The 22,428-nt window shown below is 29.8% G+C and overlaps 1 protein-coding gene across 11 annotated transcripts in view; it reads right to left on the reverse strand.

Annotated features, from left to right (window-relative positions):
• LOC118185241 (uncharacterized) overlaps positions 1-22,428 on the reverse strand; it is a 265,229-nt gene that overhangs the window by 33,401 nt on the left and 209,400 nt on the right. For all 11 annotated transcript variants that reach the window (XM_035355071.2, XM_035355072.2, XM_035355070.2 and 8 more), the window contains 5 exons: positions 18,646-18,749; positions 14,026-14,121; positions 8,627-8,704; positions 4,930-4,983; positions 627-840 (listed from right to left, as the gene is read on the reverse strand). In XM_035355071.2, coding sequence (XP_035210962.1) covers positions 627-840; positions 4,930-4,983; positions 8,627-8,704; positions 14,026-14,121; positions 18,646-18,749 — 546 coding nt within the window. The remainder of the gene's footprint in view (positions 1-626; positions 841-4,929; positions 4,984-8,626; positions 8,705-14,025; positions 14,122-18,645; positions 18,750-22,428) is intronic.

The raw sequence follows: 22,428 nt of genomic DNA on the forward strand, positions 1-22,428 counted from the left end.
TCTTGCATAGTTTACCCTCAGCCGCCGAGAAATCTCCAGTACCTTCCATTTCTCGAAATTACGAGAAGGCATATACAGTTAAAGTTACATATAAGAGCTTTATACCGTTACAGTTTCATATAACGATCAATTATAATTGTTCAATTACAGTATCATTTACGGTTATAAAGGGAGCGGACCAAAATGTCACCGTTTGGCGACCTTTCGCGACAAAATTAGTCTGGAAAACTATCCCCAGCTTGACTGTATCTCGCCAATTCGCCATTTATCTCAATGTTAAATAGATTTGCACTTGTAATCTTATTTTTGCGACACAGCTTACTCTTTTCAGACTTTTCATGTTACATTACACAAAAGATACTATAATATGACATATAATTTAACATAATCGTTTACATATATACAAAATTAGTAACAATATTATTGCATAAGTACATTAGTCATCTGTGCATATTGTACTCCTAGTTAATAGACGAAATGATAAAAATGTTCCAAGTATGTTCATAGTTCACTAAATAACATAAAATCATAAAGTAGAGCATACTGATATGATATACAAGTATATATAAACAATATTTATTTCAGTAATAATATTTTTAAATCAGCGGTTAATATCGCTTAATTACCTTTTGCAAGAGAAAAGCTACAGCTGGAAGGAGTGATGTGCTGTGTGAGTGGTGGTATGATTTTCTTCTGAGGAAATGAGTGAGGTTCCACCAGTTGAGGACTTGACGAAGTTACCACGTCCTGCGTGGTAATATCGGACGTTGATACCGGTGCATCGTCTGATATCATATGACCGGAAACGCTGCTGCTAACTGAAGATTCCTCGTCTGCCAACTGAAAATACTTTTATTATTACACATAAGTCAATGAATTTAAAAAAAAAAAAAAAATTCAGAATTGCACCAGAATGCGAACAAACTATTTCTTCACAAAAGCAATTAAGTCTCAAATGATTATGGCATTGCATTGCTATGTGTGGTATTCTAAATGTATTAAATCAACACATGATTAATGCATCTAAAATAGCATACTTATAAATACTAAAATATCATCTAAAATACTTCCCATTTAATGCATGTAAAATTTTATTTTAGTCGCATTAAATCGGCTTTATCAAACTCGTCGTTCTTAAGGATCACCGATGCTCATCGAACCATTCGTTAAGCGTAATGAACTTATACATTAATTTGAATTAAATGTTTTATTACGCTGAAGGTGTTTAAGATGAGCCACTGTACTTAACAGAGATAAAATTCATATTTACGTATTCGCATAAAATCAAACCAATTTGGTAATTTAACGTCTGCAGTCTTTTTCGCTACTTTGCGAAATATAATGATTTGGTAGTTTCGTATTTCGGTGAATCTACCTGTTGTTATCAGAGACATCTAGACTAGCATTTGCACTAACAAGCGAATCTTATTGGATTATCATACATAGTGACGTACAACACCATGAGAAATTTTCCCAAGAAAAGGATTTCTTCCAGTACCATTGAAAGGGAGGCTTTTATGGCCGAAAATCTTTTGTTCAGCGATGTGTTGCTGATACATGCTCAGGATATTTTACGAGGTCAGTGAAAACGTTTCGCATATAGTCTGTCTCGCTTAGGCCTCACACAAGTCAACCAATCAGGTATCTTCTTCTGGAATCTTTGCTTCCAGGATATAATTTTTTTGGGCGTGTAGTTGAAGAGCTGACTAATGGGCCAGATTTCTTTTGTTTTAATGCGCAGTTAAAAAATTTGAAAGAAGATGATTTTATTGCAGAGCGTATGAAAAATATATTTCAAAGCTGTTTTGATTCATATTGAAAAGCGAAATTGAAAGTCGAGGTGAATTAAATATTTATCTTCATTTAAATTGACATTTGCGGCCACAATTCACTTGGTACTCTAATTGTGACTATTCAAGAACATTTCCATTTCTGATATTGTTGCGATAGGAAGAGAGCAGCTTAAGAAGAACAGAGGTAGAAGCATAAGCGCGCAGTTATCCATTCTGGAAGCCTATTGAGAAAACGTTTCGGTTTAAGTTTGGAATTAGCTACATCATTAGCGTTATGCAAGTCATGTGATATGGAGTGATCTAGAAATGACGCAGTCCAGAAAAGGCATTACTATTTTTTAGAATAGAGGAAATTATGGGGCTATTGCTAATTTAAATTATAATTTTGATTTACTTTTTTATCTTACACACACACATGTATATGTATCTATCTATATATATATATTAAATTATTATTAACTTACTTTGCAGCAATTGTGCAAGTAGCAGAATAACTCGATTTCGCACTAAGTGAATTTAAAATCATACAATATATATATATATATATATATATAAGATATCAAGAAAGGTAGTAATTACAATTTTGAAAAACCAATTTGGTCTAGAAAACATCTTGCGCAATATGCTGCAAAATAAGTAAAATATATAAATTGTAGTAAGCTCGCCTAAAAGTTACCAGGAGCTGTTGCTCCAAAAAGTTCAACACGTTTTAAAAAATTAATACATATGAGAAACAAACCATTAAACATGTAAAACATTAAAACATTAAAAAAACAGAATCAGATAAAAAAAGTAAGCGGAAAATGGTAAATTAGCCCAACTCGACTTTTCAAGGGAAATTTAATTTGTTTGAACGTCGAATCAAGCCAACCCCATTACGCGTTTCGCCGAAACAGACAATTGAAACTTTTTCGCTACAAAATTTTTTTAAAATTTAGACAAAGTGTCTTGGAAAATTTTAATAGTCTCAATTCTAGCGAAAAAGTTTCAATTGTCTGTTTCGGCGAAACGCGTAATGGGGTTGGCTTGATTCGACGTTCAAACAAATTAAATTTCCCTTGAAAAGCCAGTTTGGAAGTCGAGTTGGGCTAATTTACCATTTTCCGCTTACGTTTTTTATCCGATTCTGTTTTTTTAATGTTTTAATGTTTTACATGTTTAATGGTTTGATTCTCATATGTATTAATTTTTTAAAACGTGTTGAACTTTTTGGAGCAACAGCTCCTAGTAACTTTTAGGCGAGCTTACTACAATATATATATACATATGGGCTCATTCTGCTCGCAGTGACTTTTATATATTTTTATAAGCGTGTTCATAGCTTTCGAATGGAAACTTTCTGACCAGAAAGTTTCCATTCGAAAGCTATGAACACGCTTATAAAAATATATAAAGGTCACTGCGACCAGAATGAGCCCATATTAAAGCTGTGACTGAGAGGCGTAATTAGTAAGGTATTCATTGCAGGCAGAATTATCTATGATACACACATTTAACGATATCACTGGTACCAAATGAATCCAAAAAGGACCAACATGAGATTTTTTTTTTTCTTTTTTTTTTTTCTTTGTCTAACTTTGTCGGAAAGAGGCTATGAAAGAATCTAAACCAGTAATGTGATGTATTTCACATTATGGTATCGACAACAGTTGGAAGATTGCCACATGCAATTAAGTTCAAGCATCTCGGTAATTCTACGAAGCTTTACTTTGTGTAACAAATAATGATCGAAAATTTTATATGAAAGACTCCAGCCTATATATATTCTAGGCGTCACGATCATCATGCCATTTTTCATTTTTGATACATTTCTAAAGTGTGTCAAAGGATAACGGTTTCAATCGGAAAATAAGGCAAAGATACCTATGTCAGAAATTTTTCATGCAATAGAATAGTGGTCGCAAACTGCATGCGGGCTAAATGCACAAACTGAAAACAGTTGACAGGTCAGAATTTTTTTAAAGCAAAATAAAAAGTATATTTTAAAGAAATTTTAAATTTCGCTTACCAAATATTTATCAAACATACTTAAACTGCAATAATATTCCAAATAAAAATACCAAAATTGTATTTATTTTCTATCTGAAATCTAGAGTTTGATATCTGTTGGACATTTTTATTGATTACCTTTTATAATTCGAATATATTGACAGATAAATATTAAACTTTTAGGCTCACATTTCTTTCAAATAATTCTAACATGCTTAATTAAACACTGACATGATTTAATTTAATTTAAATTAAAAATAAACAAACTGTGAAAAACCCTCCACACTTTCAGAGAAAATTAATCAAGTGGGACAAAATTTGAAAATAAATAATAATAATTAAGTCTCTTTCTTTTATTTATTAAATTTTTCTTCGACGTATAATTAAAATACATATGTTTGTATGTAAATAATTATAAACTTCTTTAATTCTTACAATAACTTGACACTTGATGACGTTTTGATTCTGAAACAGTGTGTAGCCTTGGAGAGAAATTACTAGAAATTATCTTCATCAAGGATTGCAGTTGCTCATCGGTCAACAGTTTATTTTTCTTATTAATTTTCAACTAAGGAAAAACGTTACTCACATATAAATGTATTCCCAAACAAAGCGATTATTCTTAGTGCAAAAATTCGTAACTGATTTATTTCTTGACTAGTACGATTAAAAGTTAACACAATATATGTCTTCACGTAAGATTTACATCATACTCTTAATTAACTGGCTACATTTATAGGTATTTTGGTACGTTATATATATATATTCGTTTTTAATGAAAAGGAAAATAATATAAGCTCGGACTTCAAAGAACTGAAATCTTGAAATCTTGCAACAGAAACATAATTGAAGTGTCTTCGCGGTCCGTTAGTTTGAGACTACTGCAGTAAACAACATTCCATTAGAAGCGTATCTTTAACTTAATCATCATTACTAACAACCATACAGGTAAGACGACGATTTTACTTCTTACCCTCCCCCCGAAAGTAGCTAACAGAAGCATGTAATGAAGTAATTTCTTAAAGAAAGAAGTAATTTCCTCAAAATAAAGGGATCCTATAAAGTTGCGCAGCCCTTCAATGGAAACTTTTTGATCGGATTTTATAGGTACAACAGTGTTCATAAGCAGATAAAACTGATGACTTACCAGCATGATGGCAGGAGAAACTTCGCTATCACTATCATCAGGCAAACCGACTCCCTAAAATAGAAACGAAAATTTGTTTTTATTTGTTCTTCATTTTTAGCCCGAACCATGTCAGGTTTATGCATCCTCTCAGAAGAATGATTTATTTTTAACATGTTCTTTCCTAAACCGAACGAATAAAGGGGAATAATTTACGAGAAAATAACTGCTGGTAAAGTAAAAATGAACTCAGAATGAGGGTAAGACAAGTTTAAGATTAACATTAGGATTAAATAATATTATTAGCAGAATATTAGGCATTTATTTTATTACATGTAATTTAATATCTTGAAACTTATTATGAAGAGCTAGTGCAGTTAAAAAGTTTTCGATAAACTTGTCATTTTTTATTCTTAGAAACCTTAGATAAATTTAAAAAGTTTTTAATATTTCTAAATGTAGGCAAGCAATCAAATTAAACTGATATACAATATTATGTAAATAACCGTTTATAACTTTAAATATTTTAGTATACCGTTATTACTTGTAACTGATTCGATCATAGCTATATGTTAGAAGAATGCGTACATAATGCTTAGAAATAAGATAATTAATGAAGTTTAACGAGCTTGGAAATTACTATAATATGCAAAAATAAGACAGTTAAAAGCTATCAGAAATTTCTAAAGGAATGAAAAGAAAATTATAATAATAAAATTAATATATATTAATCCACATAGAAAATGCAGCATTATGAAATAATTTATCAAATAAGAAAATCTTCCACATAAAATGATAAGTATTTTCTGACAACCTGATTTTTATTTCAATTACAGGTGCCCAGTGACCGAAATTATAGAATAGTCAGTAGCAAACGTGACCACAATTCTGCATGACAGTGTCTTTAGAGGTGTAAACCGAGACCAAGGTTTGTACTCGAGTTCTATAAACCATGTGATATTGACTCAAGCTACTAGCTGAGATTTGGGAGTGCGTTGGACGGCATGATCAGCAAATCATGTTTGACAGATTCTCGACTGGCAAGAAATCTTAGGGTCTGGTAGCGTTTAATGCAACACCCCAGTTACAACCATGGTTTGATGTTAGCAGCAGTCTTTTTAGAGGATGCTGAATTAGCCAGTTGATAAAAAATCATTAATTTTTATCAAAATTTGAGCAGGGTTTCTTAAATGTTTTTCAGTCGCGACCCCTTTTTATCACTGAGATTTTTTCGCAACCCACAGGACCCTATAATATTAAAAAAATTTTTGGGGGGACCCTATAAGTATTGCGCCAATCCGACACACGCGTGAGTGAAACTGTCCACTTTTTTCACTTGTACTGTAATATACTATTACAGTTTTAGGTCATTAATTTTAATTTCAAATTTTAAGACATTAAACAATATCAAAATTTTAAATAACTAACAGATAAATGACAGCGTCACGTGCAAAGAAAGGAAAATGAACGTTTATATTATAAAAAGAATGCATCGAAACATTTTCGTTTTTTCTTTGTCTGTATTGTCTTATCTTTATCTATTTTCAGATAAATTGTATAAAAATATTTGGTAATTGTAAAATTATTATAATAAGTTAAAGAAATATCAAAACTGCTAAAATTTTTGGTGATCCCCTGCTGCAGGTCCCGCGACACCTACCTCAAGAAACCCTGGATTTGGAGCATCGATATATCTCCATCTGCCCTACAGAATAACGGTACCAAATAGTTCGTAGAGTCGTTACTGCTATTGCCTGTATATCTTATTCTTTCATCCTCGTGCTCCAGTTAAAGTACGATAAATCATGTTTCTTTTTTCTATTATTATTTCCAAATGCATTTTCTAGTTTCTGCACTTTGTTGAGGATTTAACCAAGACCAGATTAAGCTAATCTGAAGTAAACACATCGGTTTGGTTAAAATATTTTGAACGACTTCTCAATTCAACTTTTTTTGGCATCCCTAGGAAAGACTCGAAAGCACGCTGCCAGATTTTGAGATTCAGTCGAAACTAAAGCATTTCGCTTAATTTGTTGGCCTAAATGTACCCTAGTCTAGAATTTGCACAGTGATAACAAAAGTTTTTCAGCTTGTAGTTCATCTTTATTTTTTTCTTTAATTTGTTTGTCAAGTTGTATTATAAAAATATACTCTTCTTTAGAAATAATTTAAGAAAAGAAGAAAATTAGAAACTTTTTTAGAAATTTTTCTTAAAAATATACTCTTCTAAAGAAGAGTATATTTTTAAGTTAATTAAATTACTCTTCTAAAGAAGAGTATATTTTTATAATACAACTTGACAAACAAATTAAAAATCCATTAATAAATTTATTCTGTATAAGGTTTCACATACTTCTACTTCAAACGTTAACAAATTCGCTTTTATTTATCAAATAATTTACCTAAGTATAATTACAATTTCAATAAATAAAGTGTAAAGGTGAATTATTCAAAGCATTTTAAATCCAAAAAATTTACTTGAGGGGTTTTTTTTTTGTGGGTGGCGGGGTATGTTTGACTTTCTAGTTTTATCGAACTGTCCTGGCCGAGTAAACGTCACACGCAGTTAAAAATTTCTGTATTACTAAAAACAAGTCAAAATTTATACATGTGAAAAAATTTTTAGAGAAATTAATGACAATGTTGCAGTTTATTTTCTTTGAAAATACGCAACAGGACAAAATATTGCTAAATCTGATGTTCAAGTAAATTATGAAATGATACAGAAATTAAGCCTCTTTAATAATGCAAAAAGATATTTTATCTTACTAAGCAATACTCTGGAGAACATTTAAGGTTATTCATGTAAAAATATTAATTCATGCATTTTTATATATAAAAAACCTGATAATTTTTCACTATGTGAGTATAAGTTTTTCTTACTTTGTTTTATTCCTACTGTATATTAAAAAGTGAAAATTAGTCTAAAATACAAAAATAAATGTTTTTTATGCCGTTCTTTGTACTGCATTATTTAAAAAAAATACTTTAATCTAGCATGTCAATACTAGCTAAAATTTAAAACATTCATTTTAGTACTTAAAAAATGCTGTTTTACTCTTTTGTATCTAATTTTTAATTTAACACTAAGTGTTATAAGATTTAGAAGATCGCTGTTCTTAAATAAACACCTCCTGCATTTTAAGAATGCTTCGAAGATTTTGAAATCTTTTATTATTTTATTCATATATATATATATTTTTAGAAACAGAATCAATTTTAATTAATTAATCCCAATTTAACACAATATTTCAATCTAAATTTACTTAAATTTTTTTTTTTAAAATCAGGTGCCGCTTACTTTATTTTATCAAAACAATGTAATTTTATAATTAAGTATTGGGCCTTCTAATATATTTTAATGCACAGTTAGTTATTTGCATTTGATCTTAGTGACGGTATTGCGAAAGTTAGGTATGTTTCTCGATTATGAATATGCTTTAAAATATTTAATTCTGATGTTTGAGATAAAATGCGAAACGAATAGGCAGAGAAAAAATACATTTGACTAAAAAGATAAATGAGTTTGCAAGGGTATATACTGTATACTATATTTCTCCGCAGGGAGAAGAAAGACATTTGTTATATTTTTGTAAAAAGAATTCGCCACATTTGTTAAAAGTTTACGCTATATAAAGTTATATTATTTTTGCCTACTGGTATCAAAAATCGTAGCCATTACAAATTTAAAATGTTATTACAAGAAAAGGAAACTCACTGCATCTGTTGACTGTATCCATGTCTGTTGTATAACTCGGAATGCTGAGTCTCTGGACAGCATCGATCCAAAAATAAACTAAGAAGGTTTAAAAGAAATTTTATAACAAATGAAAATTATAGAATAGCAATAAAAAGATTCTGTCTTTGATAGCAAACAAACAACCGATCATTTTACATAATTTGAAAACACACATTTATCTATTCTCGGAACAGAAATGATAGTATATTTTTAATGTAAGACAACTTAAAGATATTTAGAAGCAATGTTATTAGCAATCTAGAAAATAATAATTCAAAAGTCAATGATTCAAAGTTTCGATGGTTCGGTAAAACCATCGAAACTAGTCCTGTTAAAATTTGAAAATATAAACGCTGATTGTTGTTGTTTGACTTCTGAATTATTATTTGTTCGGCGTGTTATTGTATTTTAATCTAGAAAATGTTAGTAGCAATTTATAATTTTAGCAATTCAGATTGATAATAATTATATTTTTTAGATAAGCATGATTACCTTTTCTGGCTATCATAACTAATATCAAAATAATTAAAGGTATTAAGTAAAAAATATCGATGGCAACGATAAATGGTTTGAGATGACAAAATATTTGTAAAAGAAGTGAAAGAGAAAAGATTGAGAGAAAAGCTATCTGGTCATTTCCCTAATGCAGGTTATGTATAATACCTAAACCTGCAAGTTGAAATATGAATGAGTTTGAAAAGAACTTTTGTAATTTATTCCAAACAGCCTAGTTAAGGCGAGTTAATGGGGAGACCCATTTTAAATAATACTTTTTTGGGGGGAAAAGCCACATTTTCGACAATTGAAGATAGATAATACTATCAGGCAAAACCCTTTTATAAAAATAAATACTGCATCTCTGAAACTGCTAAATTTTTATTCTTATGTCAATCATTACTTTTAAATAAACAAAAGCCGCCGAGACGGGAAAGTGGTTAGCAACGCTGACTGCCTTACCGAAGGGCTCAAGTTCGAATCCTGGAGAATGCATGGATGTCTGTAAATGTAATAATGCCTGTGCGGCATGGGGAACATTCAAAATGAGCGGCGAGCTGAAGATCCTACTGAGACGTTATTAGTATGGAAAGAGAGATAGTAGACTCCAGATCCACTTCACAGGGGTGCTTCTCCTTCAAAATGGTGGCGGAACTGAACGTAAGACGGATTATCACCTGTACGGTGCTCAAGGCCCTGGCCAACGACAGACGTAATTTTGCATTCCTCTCCAAGAAAACAAATTCGTGGGCTTGGTCTGATTGTGACATTAGTAACGACAACAACAAATAAACAAAACGATGTTCAACGAATTAAAAAAAAAAAGACTCTATTAAAAAATATTATTTTTTAACACTTAAAAAACTGTGCAACCTAGTATGAATTTCACAATATTTAATAAATAATATGAAAAAATTCATAATATTCAATAAATAATCACGTCTGTAGTTTTAGAAATTCTTTTCTGGAATACTGTGAACAACAGTAGCTGTTGCCACTGATTAATTAGTCGCATGAAATGGCAAAAATTTTCTGAGATATGCTGTAAAATGTTAATAAAATTTCTGATTTTCGATAGCTTAGCTACTAAGACAAAGAGAATTTTAAGTAATGCAAATCCATCAATAAATTAAATTCCAACACATTTTCTAAACCGATATTCACCGACACTTCAGTGTTTCTACATATAAACTCGCGAATCACTCATCTCCATTCCAAAAACACGTATTTAAATGGAGTGGATGGAGGAAAATAATTGTAAAATAACAAGAAATGAACTAAATGAATCGCCATTATTTTTCTTCACAATCAGATTAAGAGAAGCTCAGTTAAGAGATGTTTTATAGCATTTTAACTACTGTGATACTGCAAAGTACAGGGGAAAACTATACAGCCTTGAAGAAAATTGTTTTAAATATTTACGCAACGGAATGCTAAAATATATTGATCATTAATTTCATGTGCCAAAAAATAATCCTTAAAATGCTTTATCTTTTTTTGAAAGCCTTCAATTTTAACTCTGTTCTGATCAATCTGTAGGCTAATTCGTTTAGACGGAATCACAATAGTCTATTTTAAGTAACGTCTAGACTTCAGCTAAACAGGAAAGTCGTCTGTTGGGAGAATCACAATCATCCAAAGACTAGGCAGCTTAGACATTCCTTTTCTTTTTTTTTTTTTTTTTTCTTTTTAATTAAAAAAAAAAAAAAAAATTAGGGGCGTATGTTTGTGTGCGTGAGTGTTGCATCTTGCCTTTTACATATAAATTACGCTCTGTAATAAAAATAAAATTATTAAAGAAATATTTGCTTATTGCTTTCCGTAATAACAGATAGCCAAAAACATTTAATTCCTCAAAATATCTCTCCATATAACAAAAGAAAGTGTCTGTGTGTGTGTGTGTGTGTAAAGTGGGACGGGGACGTATCACCGCCTAGAAACTGGGACGTATCACCGAAATTTACCCAGGTAATGATTACAGAGTTCGTGTTATAAAATTGAAAACTGCTGATGGTGAATTCAAGAGACCCATTCACAAATTGTGTGTATTACCAATAGACAGTTAAGTATCGTGAAAAATTTTGAACTTTAACTTGATATTCATCGATATTCATTTTGAATTATTGAAGTTTCAATGTTATTATATTATTACTTATTTATGTTATTAACTTTGTGTAATTCATTGTTTGCATCTATATGTTGTTTTAGGCTTAGTATTACTCATTTATATGAAATAACTATTTAATCTAGAAAATTATATGTTTACTAAGAATAATGTTAAGTAATAATTTTATATAAGAGGTAGTTTGATGTCCTGAACGGTCATCCGTGAGGAGAATGTTATCTCCCATAGATAGCTCAGCTATGTGAGAAAAGTTTCGATTTAAGCGAGAGTTTGCGTGGGTTTTGAGAATGCAGTTTGAAGAGCTGTGTAACGCGTATTTGCTATGTAACTGTACTATGTAAAATAATGTAGATAATTAAATCTGTTTATTTAAAATGTGGAGCAATTTTGAAGAAGCATATTTCACATTGTGTCTTAAATAAAATTTGGTAATAAATAAAAGTATTACTAAATTTAGTGAATACTGTTTTTTTTCCTTTCTTTTTTTCATGTTTAAATAAGGAAATATGAATGCGTTGTTAAACACAAAGTTCACTTCGGATAAGCTTATTCTTATTCAACTCGTAAAATCACAAACTTTTTCCCTTAAAATTGTTACTTTTAAAATGCAAAACTGCCCATCACAGAACTTTTGCTCTTAATTACATACTACTTGCTTGCGTTCACTGCTTCATACCATCGATTTTTATTTTGCAAAAATCCTCCTGAATTTAAATTATATAATACTTTATTAAAATAATTGGAAACCGATCATATTTTTATTTGATATAATAAAGAAAATCGCATCAGTTTCCAGAAATTTCTTCTCTTATTACTTTAGACTGCAAATTATTACCGGTTTTCTATATTTTATTTTCATTCTATTGTATTTCTAAGCCTAATGGAACTTTAGAAACTTACGTCTAAAATTTGGAAAAGTCTTTGAACAGAATGTTGCAAAATAAACTATAAAATGCTTTGATCTCTTGTTCTCTAGAAAACAGATACTGGTTAACAGCTGTTAAACATTTTAATTGTGTGTTTGGAGGGGGCCTAAAGCTTATACTTGCCAACCATTAAAACATTACACAAATAGTTTTTTAACACAGTTATTTATTATTCACTAAATAGTAATCTTAATCGTAAATAAAGTAACTTGAAATCACAGTCTACTCTAATACTGATGCAATATGTTTTATAAAAGACTAAATAAAGTTCAGTCTTGTGAATAAACTTACTGAGCTTACAAAAAGCTGTATATTTCCCCCAAACACCCTGTATTTTAGATACTGAAATAGCAATAAATTAGATTACATAGGCTTTATATTATGAACATTTAAAAATGCTTAAATAATTTACAAACATGGCTATAACAGAAAGAAACAGGAGTCTGATGAAATTTTGATGAAGAATTTGTTAGTTATTTCATTAGAACGTGAAGGCTGTTTGCTTAAAGCGAAAGATGCTTTCGTAGATAGCTTTTAATGGAAACTGCTCATATTTATGTCACAAATGAGGAAAATCGTGGAAACCCTAAGCGCCAATTTGTTCACCTCAATGTGAACCCGAATTTTATAATTATAATAGGAAACTAATACAATTTTTCTAATCCTGAAATATGTAGTTAATAAAATATGCAGTGTCTTGTATGCAATCTGAATTCTTTCATATATAAAACTTGAAAAAAATTGCGATGTAGTACGGTTATGTTCGAGTGGCATCCACTATATGGATCCTTTTTCAGTAATTACAAATCCTATGTTTAATAGGATTTTTACGCCGATCAGCCGGTATAGTGGTTAATAACCCTGACTGCCCTAACCATGGGCCCGGATTCGAATCTTGGAGAAGGCATGGTTGTAACTGTCCGTCCCGTCATAGGAGGCAACGGTGGCCACAGTGCTTCCGTAATGAAATGGCCACCACTTGCCGACCCGTGTAGTGACGCAAGACTAATGGCTATTAAATAAAGTTAAGAGCTAAGTTAATAATAAAAAAAAAAAAAAAATCAGTTAAAAAATGGAAGGAAGTGTGGTCTTTGCTGCAGTAGTTGTAGCTTTTATTACTAATCTAGATATAAATTTAGGCTTTGATTGATTGTTAAATTTCTGTAATTTTTAATAAGCGAGGATTGATTAAAAGTAGCTTCAATAAACTTTTGAAAAGGATTCTTTAGTTTAAAGTACTCAGGCACAGTTAAAGGTAAGCATAGTAAATAAACATTCTGTTAATGTTAACTTTTTTCTGTCTAAATAATTAAAAAATTTTAAAGCTCTAAAATTACGACGATTGAAAATCTCAGTTTTATGACGGTTAAAAATCTAATACTCCCTAAATACAAAAATAAACAGTTGACTACTGTTAACGATTTTACGATATCTGTTTGTTGCATAACGCTGACAAAGTAAAGCGCTTTTAAGACACTAGTCACCCGCCACAAAAGTAGTCCTCGAACTCGATCATAGTATCGTTTTATCTCTTAACATATCCTATTTTGTTTTCAGTACATTCGTTTCTGCAAAGGGAGCGGGGAAGGAAAAAAAATATACTATAATAAAAAGGATGATATACGCTTAATTTTTTTTCCCTATCTGAAACTGGAAGTTACCTGTTTCTTCCTTCGGTGTCTATTTGAAGATACATTTGTCGTGGGAAAAAATATTGTCATCTAGTTTCAAAATAATAAATCTGGTTTACATCTGATACTTTTTAGTCCCAGCACGTATTACATATATACAGGCACATATATAAAATTATTAAAAAAGACTCAGCGACTTACTTTATCTGAGTCGGTGTATACTCCAACTGCATTTGGAATGATTTTGGCTATTTTCTCTTTGGTAACTTTTACCACGTCGGCAACAGATATCAAGATCTGGAAAGAGAAAAGAAAAGATAATCTTTAGTCCAAAGTTAAATAAGTAAAGTTAAAAAAATTCAGTCTCTAGTATAAAAAATGTTTCATCTTTCATAAAATACTATTTTGGTCTTACTCAAAATAAACTCGAGTGTAAAGCAAGAAATATCCAGAAAAATAGTTAAACGCAATAAAAATAGTTAAATACTTATGTGATGAAATAACTAACTAATCCGAAGGTCATACTTAACAAAGAATTTATTTTTGGGAGCAGAAACTTATTTAAAATTAAGAATGAAAAGCATTAAATAAAATAAGTACTTTATTGTATCAGTTGACGTAAATAATTAAAATTTAAGAATCTAGCATGATTACATTAAAACATTTTTGTATTTCGAGAGTAATTACTGTCCCATATTTAGATAATGTATATAACAATGACAATTGCTATTAGCTCTAAAAATCACCAATGTAATGTAATTTAATTTTACTTAAAATGATTATAAAAATGATAATTGCAGAATATCATTCGGTCAAAAAAGCTTTTAGTTGTTAAAACTCAACATTTTTTCATTCCTACCTTTTTTAAAATTAAATTCCTCTTTAATACTTTCGGTGATAATTTAAAATACTAGCAGTAAATGCTTTTAACACTTACTTTTATAAAATATTACATTGAAGATTGAGTTATTGTATTTAATTAAACAAATAAAATAAGAGCATTAAATAGAATTTATTTCTAATATATAAATAATTAAAATAAATAGTTAAAAAAACGATGTACACGCTATTACAAGGATTTAAATTACTGCGTCTGTATACTGAAATGCATTTATCAGTTTAGAGCACAAAATTTCGGTTTTCTTGGCGTTCGGAAAAATGTTAAGGTCAGTGCACGATTAATTGAGACGGTTCGATTTGAAAAGAAATCTATCGCAGTATATCAGCAATATCGATCCACATTTCAGTGATTCGTACTGTAATTCAGTAGAAGACATTAGATATCAAAGTCGTAAACTGATATATCGTTTTCCTAAGCTTTTTTTTTTTTTTTTTTTTTTGTTCCATCAATCGCACCTGGAAGAATACTTTTGAGCAATATCCTTTGAAACGACTCTCAAATACAGCAGTTCAGTAGCCAAAATCTATAAAAACATGGAATCAGCAAAGAAATAAAATGCAAATCACATGCCACAATTATATTTACACAGATATATTTTAGTTACAGATACATTTTTTAATATCAAGGATAAAGTAAACCTTTGCCGAACGAAGGAGTTATATCATTACTATAAAATGCATACAAGTCAAAATCGTGTTCTTCAAAGTTAACTTTCTGTGGAAAAAATGTGTTAAGGATAATTCAAATTAAGAAAATATATATTATTTAAACAAACCGAAATACTGATTCAAAAGGAAAAAGGGAAAAAAAAATTAATTGAAAGGATTTTTATAACTGCTTAATAAACATGATATATTTTTTTTAATTTGTTGATTTTTGACTGGGACAATAAATGACGCAATTCTTTAAAAGTTTAGCGATAAAAAGCGGTGCATAGGTCTTCATTGTCTTTCATAAAGTATCTTCTTTCTACATTTATATCAATCTTCGCTGCAAGCAGTTTATGCACCGTTTTAAAAATTCGTTTAACTTATTGAAATTTAAAGGCGCTTTACTTCCTTCTTCATTATAATTGCTTTCATTGTCGGTTGATTTTATAAGATCGTCCAATTTTTTATCCGTCATTTCTCCATTAATTCTTTGACTTTTCTTTCTTCCATACCTGAAAATCCTTCGCCACCAATAGATTTGCAATCTGTACGATTTCTTTGGCTTTATTTTCAATCGATGGAGATCTTTAAAACTTGATAACTTTAATTTGATAACTTCTGAACAGAAATGATGCCAGGAAGCTTACAGTGTTTATGAATGAACGCTGAACCTCGGATGAATAAAACTATATAGTAGGATAAATCAAATCTAAAAAATTAAGATAACGTGTACCACAAGCAATCTTTCGTTCCTCAAATCCGCGCTGGGCAAGTACTGTACTTCTGGACTGCAAACAAGTAATTATGTCATTGATTTATACTAGGGTTACTTAAACTTTGGGTCGCCAAAAAATTTAGCAGTTTTGATATTTCTTTAACTTATTATAATTAATTTACAATTAAACATTTTTACACAATGTATCTGAAAATAGATAATGATAAGACAATACAGACAAAGAAAAAAACGAAAACTTTTCGACGCATTCTTTTTATAACATAAACGTTCATTTTTCATGCTTTGCACGTGACGTTGTCATTTCGTCTGCTACTTATTTAAAATTTTCACATTGTTCTATGTCTTAAAATTAGAAATTAAAGTTAGTGACCTAAAACTGCAATAGTATATTACAATAACAAGTGAAAAAATTGACAGTTTCACTCACGCGTGTGTCGGATTTGGGCAATACTTATAGGGATCCCACAATTTTTTTAAAAATATTATGGGATCTTGGGGTTCGTGAAAAAATCTGATAAAAATGGGTCGCGACTGAAAAAGTTTAAGAAACCCTGATTTATACAGAAGAATATTATGTACTATTCTCTAACTCCTTAACTTAATCTTATGGTCACGCATTTAACTTTATTCTAATATTAATGGGTACTTAAACTTTTAGATCGCAAAATTAATGCTAATTATATATCCACATCTTGAACACTAAAATTTTTAAAAAGCGATAATGTAACATTGAATCCAAATTTAACACTACAACTCATTCTTTTATGGTTCTCTTACTGTAAAATTTCATTTCAATAAAGAAGACAGTCTCCGTTTTTTCATATATATTTCATTTAACGGGTCTATTGCTGATATTTATTTGAAATTTTCCTTCACCTGTGAGAAAAAAATTGTCTTTATTATTCTTAAATTCGATCTAATATTATAACAACCTCCTTCCCAAAAAATATATTTACATTTTTGTATAATTTTTGCATTAATATGCGTGAATTTTTGTATTATTATATCACTGTACTCAATCGAATTGATACATTTTAATACCCGAAGTCGTTTAAAACTGCTCCCGATAAATATTTTTATCACTTTCTCATTAATATTTAATGCATTCTATTTTCATCCCTTTTTGTATTTTACCATTGGTACAGGCTTCACTCTTTCCACCCTCGATAAGGATTTGTCACCATTTCCATAATTTATTCCTTTTATATAGTCCCTTATAAATTCTTTCACACAACGAAGCAATGTTTTTTTACATGTCACATGAATGGCAATACATTTCTAAAAGTAATAATCAATACAATATTTAAGAATTAATAATGAATAAGGATAACATGTACTAAAAATATGCATTATTTCACTTTTATTATCATTGAAAGTGATTATGTCAGTGTGTAATTCTTCTAGCAACATGACGCCTCTAAAATTATGCTTATGGGTCAAGTGGTTCTTCAAATAAGAATAAATTGCTGCTTTTCTCATAACCGAATTTTATTATCATATCCGAAGAAACCAGAAAAAAAAATTGAGCAAATTTCGCACACCTATTTTGCAATTTTAAAATGATTGACTTGACTTGAAATCCTGTAGAGACATTAGGTATTTTTTGGAAGCAAGAGACTTGAAAAATGAGCAATGTCCTCGCCGGAAATCGAGCCACGGACCTCGCCCCGAGCGTGCAGATCACTAAAGCATGATGGCACGCTAAGAAGGCGGGAGAAACACCTTATAAACTGTGCATTTAAATAAAAAGCAAACACAAATGACTTGAGAAAGACCAATAATATAATTTCTTAACTATAAATTTTTAACTATTCTTCAGTTACCTTCCATCATCTTTTATTTATTACTAATTCATTTATCTCTCAATCTCCATTGTTCGAATGTTTGTGTGAGTGCATGTATGTAGATGTCTATATGTGTTTGTACTTAAAAACTGAAGGTACTAAGTCCGTAATAACGTATAATAAATAACACGCTTACAGTTAATTAGTGGCATAAGAGAACAATGCAATAGTTCAGTTTTAAAACTGAATTTTAAAATTGCTATTCCATCAAAACATCAACAGCACAAACTCCATGAAGACGTCACAAGAAATGTGTTTTGTCTTTGTTTGATATTTTTGTTATCTTTTTCTTTTTAATTTTAGTTTTCTGCAGTAATTTAGTTTTTACTTTGTAGTGTTGTTACAGTATTTTATTCCTGCTGTTCGATGAAATATGAATTTTAAGACTGAATTTTAAAAATGAATTATTACGTTGTTCTTTTATGTATGTATATATTTATACGTAAAATTATAAACAAAATTCTTCTACTTAAGTAATATGAATTTCATTGTTCTTTTATGTATGTATATATTTATACGTAAAATTATAAACAAAATTCTTCTACTGTAAGTAATATGAATTACATTGTTCTTTTATGTATGTATATATTTATACATAAAATTATAAATAAAATTCTTCTACTGTAAGTAATATGAATTTCAGCATTAATTGAATCAGAGCTCTTTAACAAAAGTTAAAAGGCAACTCACCTGTGTTTTATGGCCGAAAATGTTAGAATAGAAGGCAAAAAAGTTTTTAGTGATGAATAGATGACCTTGAAGGAGTATATCCGATACAAGGGCGCAGGAAAAGTCTGAAAAGAAAAAACAAAACAACTATAAAATTGTTGCCAATATTAGATGACTTGTTGCCATGTAACTATGTATATGTGAGAGGTTTTTGACTGTTTCCACCACATTTTCTATCACGTAAATAGGTGATTAAAAGTTCAGTCTCACAAAAAATTAACCTCATTCATCTTTCTGTCGTATTGTTTCAAATACGGCAAATCGCTATCGGAGCTCATGCAATTATTCACTTAAATAAATACAAAAACAGTATTATTGGAAAATGAAATATAAGCAATATTAAGTAATGGGATAGCTAACATATTTCCATTGTAACAATTTAAATGGATTCACTCATTATTATAATTTGTAACACTAGATATAATTTTATAAACTGAATTACGAATAACAAATCTCTTCTCTCTAGTTTAAAATTATTTCAGACTTTTAATACAAAGTTTTATCAGTGTGCAAAGACAATAACATAAAATGCAGTATTAAGGTTCTAACGCGCTCTTTTTAACCCATTTAAAATTTTTTTACATTAAACCGGATCTGAACAAACTTAAAGCTAACATGTGAAATAAAACGTTAGTTATTTTAATTGCAAACATTCAGACTTGTAGACAGGATGCTGGAGATTATTTTTGAACAAGGACTAGCAAAAATAACCTTTGCGGTTTGAAGAAAAAAGATGGAAACCGATGAAAGTACCTTTTCATGACTACAAATATCAGTCAATATCGGTAAGTAAAAGTTCTACTGCTATAAAATAAAGTTTTTTTTTATTAAATGATCACTTACAATCACTTTTGAGAAGTCACACATAATTAGATATTTAAATCATATTATTCAAACAATGGTACACTTTCATTTTACGGAATAGAAATGAACATCAAGGAGTGGTAAAATAAGAAATTAACAATAATAAGCAAACAGAAAGATTTTCGCTAAAAACATATTGTTGTAAAATAGTAGTTGTTTATCACTGATACTGTAAAGCTGCCTCAGTACACGCAATGCATAGTGTCTTGTTGCGTGTAAATTTGTAGTACACTGCATACTCTCTTCTTGGGTGTAGTTTGTTAGAAGACTACTTCTTTTAATCAGATAAATTTATGCAAACATGTAGAACGTCAACTCTTTCTTAGCATACTTTTATTTTTAATCGAACAATACATAGAAAAGAAATTTCTCAGTGTCATGCACGTCTAAAAAGCAACCATGGACGCAACACATAGGCAGGAAAATATCGCTTGCAAGTTTGACGATCTTAAATGTGAATAATTTTAAATTTAGTAAAAGTACAGCTTTAACTATTTAACTTTTGCAACCACTTAGATGAAAAAAGAATAAAAAATTAGCATGCAAACTTTTGCACTTTGTCCTGCTAACAAAATAGATTAGCAGGATTTTTTATGAATGCTTTCCAATTACTTATTTTATTAGTAATTAAGAGTTACAAAATAGAAAATGAAAAGCAAATATTAATTTCTATAATTATCAAATGCAAACGAGAGTAGAATTTAAAAAATAAGTTCAAATGATATGCATGAAATGCATTTACAGTGATTATATTAAAACAATTTTCAAAATAAATAAATAATACTGAGAAGAAAGTCAGATTAAGTTGAATGTTTGGCACTTCCACATTAAAAAAGAATGAGCTTTTAAATAATAAGAATGATCATTAAAAATCACTATTTCATAAAAAGATGTACAGCAGCTTAAAAATATTTTACTATTATCCCTCTTTGGAAAAAAACTATCTTATTAAACAAAAATAACATAAGTAAATTAATAAACTTATCAGTCCAACTTTTTTTTCCATACCACCTACTTGCATCTGCATGCAGAACTTCCTAAAAAGCATATAAAGAACCTAGAAACTGGCTTTCTCTCATTCTTTAATAAATAAAAAAAATTAGAAATCACAAAATTCAGCAACATTTGCTTATATAAATAAGATGCACTATAAGTATGCAATTTTAGATCTCAACATATTCCGTTTTGATTACAAATGATTGTAGAATTCGTTAAGTCTTTCAGAACTAATGGAAAAACAAATATTGTAACTTAGTTCAAAGTGAGTGTTTCACAGTTTTACTAATATTTGCTTGACTTCCGATGCATGATAAGAATGTATATCAATTAAAAAATATCTGAAAGGTTTCATATTGTAACGGTTCCCAAAAAGGGTTTGTTAAGGTTTTTTACGCTATCGCTGTGCTCGCAGTCTACCAGTTTGCTATAAACACTCACTCCTACTAAAGCATTTTTTTTTTTTTGGTCTTTTTCGCTTTCTTATTATCATTTTCGCACTTATGCCGTACACAGTTCAACAGAAAAATTAAAAAAAAATTACAAATAGCACAGCAGTATACGTTTAGAATTTCCAATGCAGCGTTAAGTGTTCGCATATATTTTTCTATTTTTTTTTTTTTTTTTTTTTTTTCAGTCTTTTTTCAGTTCATCATATCAATGTTCAGTTTTCTTACCGAGATGGCTTTACAAAACTTTTTTTTGTCCTTTTATTACTAACGTTTTGTGAGTTTATTATATTTATTAAATATCACGTTCTTGGCGCTTAATACGAGTTCAGTTTCTCAGTACTAAGTAAAATTTGATTCATCTGCAAAACCACAAAATATTTAAAAACAGCATATCTTTAGAATTTCCGATAGACCGACTCGCGTGCTAGAGATAAAAATGATTTTTCCCGTACAGTGTTAATACTGCTCGCTTTGAAATCCCAGAGTTTGTTAATCAAAAATTCGTTAAAGGTTTATAAAATACGAAACAGACAATTGAACAAATTCGGACTTCCAGGTCCACTTGTTCATACAGGACTAAGTTATTCACATTTGATGGCTCTAGGTGCAGTCGTTTTTTCACAATGCGAGGAATATAAATACTCACATGCTGATTCTTCATGATTTATTTAAAAATAATACAGGTCGATAATATTTGGTGGCAACAATTTGACAAGTGATACGCCGTTCATAGTGATTCAAGGCAATATGCCGTTTCGAGATTAATATCCCATTCGGAACTAATGTTTTTTTTGGGAGGTAATAAAAGCAAATAACCTATATTATTACAATTGTTTTAAAAAGGGTTTTAAATTTTACAGTTGTTTTAAAAAGGCAATTTTAAAGAAAACTGCAAATGTAAACATGTGCCAAGCATATTAAGTTACGAATTATAGATACTTATGCAAGGTATGCGTATGCTACACATGTAAGGAAAAAGATTACATTTTAGTATTATGATTACCTTTTTTTTTTTTTTTTTTTTTTTTTTTTTTTTTTCACTTTCTTTTATAAACTGGCTCATAAACATGAGAAAAATTAAAAAAAACACTATGCGGCCAATATAACCGTACGGCTTTCCAAAGAAACTGCCCTTAATGAATAGTTTTATCTCTCAATCATTTGTTGTTCACATACATTGACTTTTGATTACCTGCTTTATAAATCATCAGTTTTTATCGCCTGTAAAAATGTTCCTGAAGACAATGAAGCACTTCTGACGTTTTTAGTCTAAAAGTTTCTGATGCAATGCAATGTTATTATTAAGGCCGGTAATGAATTAAAAAGCTTACGCTAATTTACTGCTGGGAAAAAATGGGTCTTCAACAGTATAAATAGTATAATTGGAAGGTCCGACTGAGGAAGAGGCAAAACGGCTGATAATCTTTTGAAA

The sequence above is a fragment of the Stegodyphus dumicola genome, chromosome 5, assembly GCF_044657685.1.
Source record: "Stegodyphus dumicola isolate Sdum_Otavi_A_Nest chromosome 5, ASM4465768v1".
NCBI classification, from domain to species: domain Eukaryota; kingdom Metazoa; phylum Arthropoda; class Arachnida; order Araneae; family Eresidae; genus Stegodyphus; species Stegodyphus dumicola.